Below are 9,574 nucleotides of genomic sequence, written 5' to 3' on the forward strand. Positions count from 1 at the left end.
CTGAGAGAGGGTGCCCTCCTTCCAGGGAGTGAGGTGATCTGTAAGCTGCAGAGCATCTGGGCTGGGCTGCCCTGGGACCAGTGGGACCAGTGCCAGAGCTGCAGAGAGCTCCATGGGCTGCACTGCAGCCCAGCCACCCAAAGCAGCCACTCTCCCTGCAAGCTCATACCAGAACATATCAGAGACTACAGCTTTTGGACCATGGCAATTTCTGCAACTAGGAAATCCTCTCCTATAGCTTCATTGGTTTTGCTTTACTTTATGAAGATTATGTACACAGGAAGAAGTGCAGAACCTGAGCAGCTGTAATTATAAGGGTTTCGATGAGTCCTTGCTTCAAGTCAATGGGGATATACTGTTTTACAGAAACTAAGGCTTTGGTCTAAAGGAATTAACTTGATTAACTAAACAAATAACTTAATGTGACACAATTAAATGAAGTCTTAAAGAGATCACACACCTTTCTAATGTAAAGCTTCCAATAACTCCTTTACTAGCTTTTCTTATTGGACATTCAAGGTTTATGTGGCCTATTTTAGGGCTTATTTAGGTTTGCCTCTGATGCGCACTGTAATTTGCACACTTTGCTTCTCCCTATATTTTCCCAGATGCTGACACTTTCAGTGGTCAAGTTCAACAACTGGATTATATATAATTTCCTCATGGTTCACTTGGTTGCATCTTTTCAGGGCTTTAAAAAAAACTCTCAATGGCTTTTCAGCTACTACACTGAATGATAAAGGCAAATTAAAGTATTTGACTAAATTTTTAGCTGGTGGCATGCTGAGGCCCTCTGGATTTGCACAAGTTTTCTGGAAGAACCATCACACTAGTAGCTCTTTTCATACCAGGTATATTTCAAATTTGCGTGCCTAAAATTGTAGTAACTCATTTCTTTGTCTCCTTCTTCCCACTAGCTCACAAAAAATGACTGTGCAACATGGACCATGTACTTCAGACTCCTCACAAACCTACCATATTCACCATGATGGTCTATGACCTCTTACAGTCTCCTCCACTGGGGTGCATGTGTCTCAACTATCTGCCCTGGAAAAGGCTGACTAATGTAAGCATTACTGGAAGTATGGAAGAGAAAATGAAATCATGTGCTGTGAGTTTCCTCTCCTTCTCGAGACCTGGAAAGCATGTTTGCAGACATAACTCCCCTTCACAAGACACACGTTCACCAGGGTGTGAGCCCTTCAAGGGCAACATGGAGGCAGCACTAGGTAAGGACAGAGTTCTCCAAGAGTCTCTGCTACTTTTCTGCTCTAAGTCATTCTCTTAGAGGGCAAGGGAAGCTGTCAGGCTTTCTGATTTACAGCTATTCATTGCTTCAGTTTCACCCTCCCTGCTTCAGAGGTGTTCTTTGTCCCCAGAGCTCCAAGCTAACATCTATATTGCCTGCCACAGAACCCCTCCAAAGGAGAACAGCAGGGAGGAGATTCACTTACGTCCCTTGGAGGATAGTTCCTCCTTCCTCCCCCTCCTCTCCACTATGACGCTTTTATTTTGAGACAGGTATAAATAATTACTGCTCTGTAGACACAAAACTCAAAGAACAAGCGCAGACAAGGCTTTTGCACCTTCCATGCCTCAGAGTAACAAAGCCACTCCATAGATTCACTGCATTCCTGGGAGTTTAAAATGGGTGGAAAAAGGGGGCTGTGTTGTATTGCACTGCCTCTTTAAATTATACATGCATGGACAAGCTTCAAGGTGCCTCCTGCCGAGAAAAAGCTTTAGATGCATGCACACAGACAGCAGCTCCTCAGCCCCTCTGACCTGCAAGGCAAAATTACTTGGGAGAGAAAAGATCTAAGCTAAGTCCTTCCTTCGGCTGATGCTTTTTTAGTGATCCATTTTTACGCTCCAACGACAGTTACATGTTTGCGGGGAAGAAACCTAGAGGACAACCCCGGAGTGCCAGAGACCTAGAAGAAAAGGAGAGCAACTGCAGGTACAGTTAGCTGATGGTGTTATGCCTGTTTGAAGGTAGGTGTGTTGCCTTTTTTATTTTAATGATCTGCTATTTTTCTGGGAATTCTGAAACAGATATTGTTCCTTACTTTGGGAAGAGTATGGTTCCAACATATAGATTTTGCACCCGAATATTTGTTCGGTTCCTTTCCTACATGACCATTCACATTTCCAAGCAGCTATGTAAGTGCCTTAAAAGACAGTGAATTGTTTGAACTGTTACTTAGTTTCAGGCTTGTCTTTCTGTTATTCTGTCATCCCGTAACTGTGTGTTTTGAAAAGCAGCATGGAAACAAAAGTTGTACAGGAGAGTTTCTCCAGGAAATTTATTATGTGTTGGTATGCCAGGACAGTTCCAGAGAAGGAAGGGGGAATGACAGTTGATTGTACTTTGTAGCTATGCTGGGCATTGTTAATGGCATTTGACATTATGAAGACTTGTTTTAATGCAAAGAAGCAGTATTTCCCCCAAGATTTCTTTCTGAGATGGGTTGGGGCGGGCCTGGAGGCTGGGAGTCTGCAGGTCTAAGTACTGAGGGTATGAGAATTCCCAGTGGGGGGTAGAGGACTACAAGACAACAGTGCTGTCAGTGTTTTGATACAGAATAGAGGCAAAATTGGATGACTGGATTACATTTTTCTTTTCTGTGTGGGGGAAAAAAAAAAAAAAAAAAGGTATTTAGCATGTTTGGTACAACTGGCAGGACAAAGAGGGAAGCTTGCTCCTCGCTCTCTGCTAAAAAATAAAACCATTTTGCCTTGCCTAGGGAATATTTCATCTTCCAGCTCAAGAACCTGCTTGTGGAATCAGCCTCACTGCAAGCAGTAGATTTGCTCTCACAAAAAAGCTCTACAAGCAATTTTGTGCAGCAAAATCATTTCCAAGCAAGCTGTCAGGACTCCACAGGTTTGAAAGAAGCATCATAGATTATACTGGCAGAAAATTTTGTCCCCAAAATTTGGCAAGCAGGGGTTGCCAAAAAGGAAAATGCTGGCTTTGCTATTTTGGGGTATTGGCAAATTTTACTTAAAAAACATATTTAGGAGCCAAAGGTCCAGAGATTCGGTTCTTGTTTATTCCTTTAAAAAAAACCCAACAACACCAAAAAACACCCTACAAAACCACAAAAACACAAAACCCCCCTCAAAACCAACCCCCCTCAAAACCAACCCCCCTCAAAACCCTTTTCTTTCTTTTGTCTGTGACATCATTCTGCCCAAGGCTTCTAGCAAGAAACCTTTGTCCAAAAGGCACATAAAATACTTCTCAGCAAACCAAGATGTCATTTTCTTTTAGTTTCTGTACTTTGCACAAGGATGACAACACATACGGCAGAGGTTTAACCTGGATTTTACCTTCCTTCCACTTTGTCATTTCACTCTGCATGAAATTTTAGCTCGGGTAAATAAAACTGCCACGTATATCTACCTGCGCATTACGCAAATAGAACTCTAGGTATTTCATGGTAAGTGAAGCATTCTCTTACAGCACTTCTTCCCACTGTTCACACTTGCGTATGTGGCAAAATTGTTGGGGGCAAGTGAAGGAATAATATAGAAATCGCTGCATTTTTGCTGTATTTTCCTTTCAGGATTTTTTTCCCCTTTTCTTTGTTTCTGTAGAAGAAAGTAAATGAGGCTGACACTCTACTATCTCATCTGAATAAAGACAAAGTGACTCACTGCTCAGAACAGAATCTTTTGATGAGTTTTTCTGTCTGCCACAATCCTGCTCTGCCATCCTGGGTAATACCAACACAAAAGCAAAGGCCAGCCAAGATATCCCTATCAAAAGCAGAAAGACTTCACGATGGGGCACGATGAACATAACCCAAATACAACTGTCAACCTCAACTTTGCTGCAATCTATGATCTTCACAAGGGAGATTACACCTCCTTCAGAAACTTCACCATCCCTTTCAATTACAATGATTATGATCTGCCACTGGACAATGAAGATGACATGACAAAAACACGCACCTTCTTTGCAGCCAAGATTGTGATTGGGGTGGCTCTCATTGGCATTATGCTGGTCTGTGGCATTGGCAACTTTATTTTCATCGCTGCTCTTGCCCGCTACAAGAAACTACGCAACCTCACCAATCTTCTGATTGCCAACCTGGCAATCTCTGACTTCATTGTGGCCATTGTGTGCTGCCCTTTTGAGATGGACTACTACGTGGTGCGACAGCTATCCTGGGAGCATGGCCATGTCCTCTGTGCCTCAGTCAATTACCTACGGACTGTCTCCATCTATGTTTCTACGAATGCTCTCTTGGCTATCGCTGCTGACAGGTAAGCAGAGGGCTATGACTGGAGCTGGCCAGAGCTCTTAAGATTAGCCATCCAGGTTTCTCAGCTGCTCTGCAGGATCTGCTAATATCACAGTAGGTATTCTGCTGATGAGGGTATCTTGTCACATAAGAATTTAATCATAAGAGGTCATGAGATTATTCTGAAGAAAACTTCGTGAAAATTTCTTGATTAGACTTTTTAGGTAAAATAAAATGTGGATTTAATGAAAGCTTTTTTTCTTTCCCCCCTGTCCTCCCAAGAAGCTCAAGGGTACAATCAGATTTATGAAATGGGAGAAAGAAGAGAAAGGAAGACAAACCAAGAATCATCATTAGTTCAGACACATGGCTGTTAATTAGCACTACATACTCCTATTATAAATGTCTTGAAGGAACCTTTACCACTGGGCTCCTGAGCTTTATTTTATTGGGTCTCACCTTCTGTATAAACAGTGAAATAAATATTCTTCAGAGAGAGAAACAGTTCACTGATGAAAGCAATCCTTGATGGTGAGTTTCCTAAGAGGGTTCCTGCCTTCCCGAATATTTCTTTCGCCATCTAAGGTATTCCCCCACCCCCCCAACACACTTTTTTTTTTTCTTTTTTCTTCAGTGAAAGAGAATAAAAGATGAGATTTCAAAATAGCTGGCAAAATAAAATTCTTATTTGCTGTCCAGCACTCCCAAGAAAATTCACCCATCATTTAAATAATGGTTTAATAGTATCGAGGTCTTAGCTGCATGCTCCAGCTCAGAAGTGGATGCTCAACATTTGCACCCACAGTCTTCCAACACTTGAAAGCTGTTAAAACACTTTCTCTTTTATGTGTCTTTCCGAGGACAGTACAGTGTCAAAAGTCATTTGTAAACCTCTGAATCCTCTGGAAAATGATAAAAATGATATACCACCCTAGTTTAACAGAGGTTTCCTTACAGCCTGCCTAAAAGGGTGAACAGAACATGCTGATATCCAGCTGCTACACTACTTGCATATTGTTGCAATCCTGAGATATTTCTTTGTATGTCTCTCCAGGATTTTTAACATCATTTAATTATAGTTTCTTGTGAGTCCTGGTCTTAGTCTTATGTACTACGTACTCAGAGGAACCTAGAAGCTGAGAATCAACTTCATGTTGCCATGTTTGAGAAACAAATCACAGAAATCCAGAAACCCACACAGTAAATTGCTTACAGAAAGACCATCATGATAACTCGTTCCTTTTTTTAAAAAAAATGAGCACCTCTATATCATCTGCTTGCAAAGACTATTTTTACAGTTTATTGTATTAGCATTTTATTTATTTATTTATTTATGGGTTATTGTTTCTCTCCTATGTCTTTTTATGCTATACCCTATTGTTGCTTAGTTTTTGGAAACTGATCCACAGAAGTCTTAGAGATCATTTAGCACTGCTAATGGTTCTAGAGGTAGCAGTTGTAAAGGGTTGTTTCTGCTTTTATTAATGACAACATAAGTTTGTGGAAAATTCTGGGGAAGTTCAGCAATGTTTTACCTGGTAAGAGGGAAAGGACAGTCAGCTCCTAGAAAACAAATCCTTAACCCATCCCTCCACACCAACAATCTTTGAACTCATCAGTTGAATCTGAAGAGTCAACTTCAACTTATCAACTCCAAAAAAATGTTGTGAAGAAAGCTCTTCTACTGCATACTTGCTAGGAAATCAGGAATTTTCTAGTATATCTCCCTATGGGCAACTATGTTTCAGATACCCTCTTGGAGCACATCTTTCCAGGTAGCTTCATCCTAATCCAGTTTATATCATACAGAATATGTTCCAAAAACACTCTTCAAAATACAGCCAAAGTGTAGCGAGCAAGGATAGTCAGGAAATCCACCCCAGAAGCTCCCTCCTGAGTCTACTGTAGAGATTTACCCCAGACAATCTAATATTCTGCAACCCTGATAGGCATACTTATAAATGCATACACAAACACAGGAGGCAATTAAAAAAAAAAAAAAAACAACAACAACAACAACAACCACCACACTTTCATTTATCAGTTCCACAGTGAGACTTAATAATGCTACCGTCCTTTGACACCTAGCCTGCACTTCTCAGAGCAATGAACATTTTTTGTGATTGCAAGACTTGGCTTATGAAAAGCTCCACTGACTTTCCATTTTATTTTAGAGTGAGTATATTCTGTATATGCTATCTACATATAGCATATGTACAGATAGAAAAGTCTCTGAATGGATGAAATTTTTCATCATTTGAAACGATCCTTGATGTCAAACAAGACTACTGAAAACTCTGGAGTGTTTCTGATCAAAATCTTCTCTTAGCAAAAATGTCCTAATCTTTCTGGGGTAGACTATAGCTTCATAAACAAACGGGTAAACCACTCCAGACTGATTGTCACTTGGCCATTTTGATCCCTTTTTGAATGAATCAGGAACGTAGGATCTTACAAGCAATGTATTTCCATTTCTCTATACTTTTTCACTGAAACACTGCAGTTGTGACTGACAGACATTGCAGTCACTAATTGCAAGTATAAACAGCTACTCCTAATTTGTACAAGATAGCATATTATTCTACATGGCATATATAAGATAAATTAGCAATAGCTACATCAATCAGATCAACAAATTCACATGAGCAAAAATGAGTATGAAGTGCTTTGTCGACTGATTTATAAATATGCTCAACTCTAAGGATTTATTATCCTCTGCTTCAGCTCTTTTCAGCTCATGGAATAAAAGTGTTTCCTTTATCTTCTTTATTATGTCCATTCATCCTCTAGGTAAAAACATATTCAAATACTTCTCTGCCTAGGAAAAAATATATTCTCCTCCTTCTCCACATTTGTCATCTTCTACCTGCACCTAACTACGTGCATATTACTGTGTATTTTAAACTCTAACCTGAATATATGCTGTACACCTAAGAATTTCTAGGTGCTCTGTCACATCATGTTCTGGGTACCGCACCTTCTGCTTATGTGCTAGCTACTACCAACATATGTGCCAGTATTATAAATATTCTTTCTCCTCTTTCACTCAGTCTATCCCTAACTTGTGAACATGTAATCTATGTTAAAAAAGAATAACAAGTGAAGCAAAGTTACACTTTTGAATTTTGGTTTTCTTCTTTTAACCAGCTGGAGTTAAGGCAGTTCTTAGAACTATCCTCAGGCACTCTAAAATACATGAAGATTCTAAAATTGCTGAGAATACCATATCTTAAGAGATGTTTCAGTCACTCACTCTCCTTCAGCTTCCTCTGGATCTTCTGTCTAGATTTATGAACTCACTTGTGGGCTTCTTCTTTGGACTCTGTAAGACTCTCACTCAAACCTATTTGTTGGGCATCTGTTTAAAAATCACATATTCCTCCTGCTTAATCCTAATTCTGATCACTTGTATTCTGAAGTGTACTCCAATTCATACTGTTTACAGACTTAATTTTGAATGAATTTCTCTCTTCTGCAGGTACCTGGCAATTGTCCACCCACTCAAACCACGCATGAATTATCAAACAGCAACCTTCTTAATCGCCTTGGTCTGGATAGTCTCCATACTTGTAGCTATTCCATCTGCATACTTTGCTACTGAAACTGTATTATTTATAGTAAAGAAACAAGAGAAAATTTTCTGTGGCCAAATCTGGCCAGTTGATCAGCAGATGTATTACAAATCCTACTTTCTCTTCATCTTCGGCATTGAATTTGTTGCACCTGTGATTACAATGACCTTATGTTATGCCAGGATCTCTCGAGAGCTTTGGTTTAAAACTGTACCAGGATTTCAGACAGAACAGATCAGGAAAAGGCTTCGATGCAGAAGAAAAACTGTTATGGTACTTATGTGCATCCTAATTGCTTATGTTCTCTGTTGGGCACCTTTCTACGGTTTCACAATTGTCCGTGACTTTTTTCCAACTATTTTTGTGAAAGAGAAGCATTATCTGACAGCTTTTTACATAGTTGAATGCATTGCTATGAGTAACAGTATGATAAACACAATGTGTTTTGTAACAGTAAAAAATAACACAATGAAGTATTTCAAGAAGATTATGTTTCTCAAGTGGAGATCAACATATAATGGAAATAAATGTAGCACAGATTTAGACCTCAGAACAAGTGCAATGCCAGTCACAGAAGAGGTAGACTGCATAAAACTGAAATAAGATCTATAAGATCTGTAAGATCTATGTGCGGAAAAATCTCGCTGTCAAGAACTGAATGTCCAAAAAGGAGACAGAGGAGTCCTAAAACTTTATTCAAATAAAGGGCGAGTCCACTGGGCATATCCCCGTGGGGTCTCTCAAATTGCTGGGGGACGCAGCCCCCCTTTTATCCTAATTTCCTGACTAAGGGATGCCCTCTCCTTTTTCCCATTGGCCAAGGTACTCAGAAGTTACAGTCTTCCTGGCCCGCCTATACCACACTCCCTACCTCCCTCCAGCTGTTCTCACCTGAGCTCACCAACTCCTTTGTCCCCCTTGCTGAAGAATGTGGGGGAATTCCCTTATTTGTAAAGGCCCCCAACTCTCAGCAACTGCTCTTTTGTCCCACTCACTCATGGCTCCGCTCAGTCTCCCACCTCCCTTTGTCCTGCTCTTCAGCCAGACTGTGGGGGAATCCCCTTATTGGTGAATACACAAACTTGAGCATTCCACTTAGTTATAATCTCACATATTTTAGAGGGGTGCCGGGAAAAGGAGATAGCAAATCTTGCCTCAGCAACTCCTCCCTGCTCTATGGAAATTCCCACCCATGGTTAGAGCCCTAAATAAGCAGCCTATTATGGATTTCCATCAGATGTCTATCAGACTACTGAATAATCCCATAAATCAGACTGACGCAGTGCCTCAGTTTGCCCATCTGTGAAATGGGGATGTAAAGTTTTAAGGAGAAAATCTGTGAATGCATTAAAGCATATTAACGTATTAAAGAGTAAAGACAGAACAGCTGATTGTCAGTCCTAGAAATTATGCCTATAATCCTGCTGCTTCTATTCTTAAGAGAAACTTCTTTACCATCTTTTATTGTGGCCCAGCTTCTGCCACCTAGTGTCACTGAGCACTTCATCATGGGACTTGTCCCATATTTTTTAGTCATATTCATGTAAGATAATATCAGAGGGAGAAAATTCACCCTTTTGTACCAAGCCCAAACACCTTATCAGATCTGCTTGTGTACAAGCAGAACCAAAATAATACAGACATCATAAGGAGACGCTCTTCTTCCAGCACTGGAGACCGATATTGGGTTTCAGCAACTCTGTCACTAGTTGAGTTGGCTAGCTTATCAACTACTTAAAAATAAGCTGA

The 9,574-nt window shown here is 40.3% G+C and overlaps 1 protein-coding gene across 1 annotated transcript; it reads left to right on the forward strand.

Annotated features, from left to right (window-relative positions):
* The first annotated feature begins 3,790 nt into the window (after positions 1-3,790).
* Positions 3,791-8,428, forward strand: LOC104564756 (prokineticin receptor 2). Its single transcript, XM_010211389.2, has 2 exons — positions 3,791-4,275; positions 7,732-8,428. The coding sequence occupies exons 1-2, from the start codon at positions 3,791-3,793 to the stop codon at positions 8,426-8,428; spliced, it is 1,182 nt and encodes a 393-aa protein (XP_010209691.2).
* Positions 8,429-9,574: the final 1,146 nt, after the last annotated feature.

This window comes from Tinamus guttatus, unplaced genomic scaffold, assembly GCF_059628265.1.
Source record: "Tinamus guttatus ecotype Peru unplaced genomic scaffold, ASM5962826v1 Tinamus_guttatus_pri_ptg000090l, whole genome shotgun sequence".
Classification (NCBI taxonomy): Eukaryota; Metazoa; Chordata; class Aves; order Tinamiformes; family Tinamidae; genus Tinamus; species Tinamus guttatus.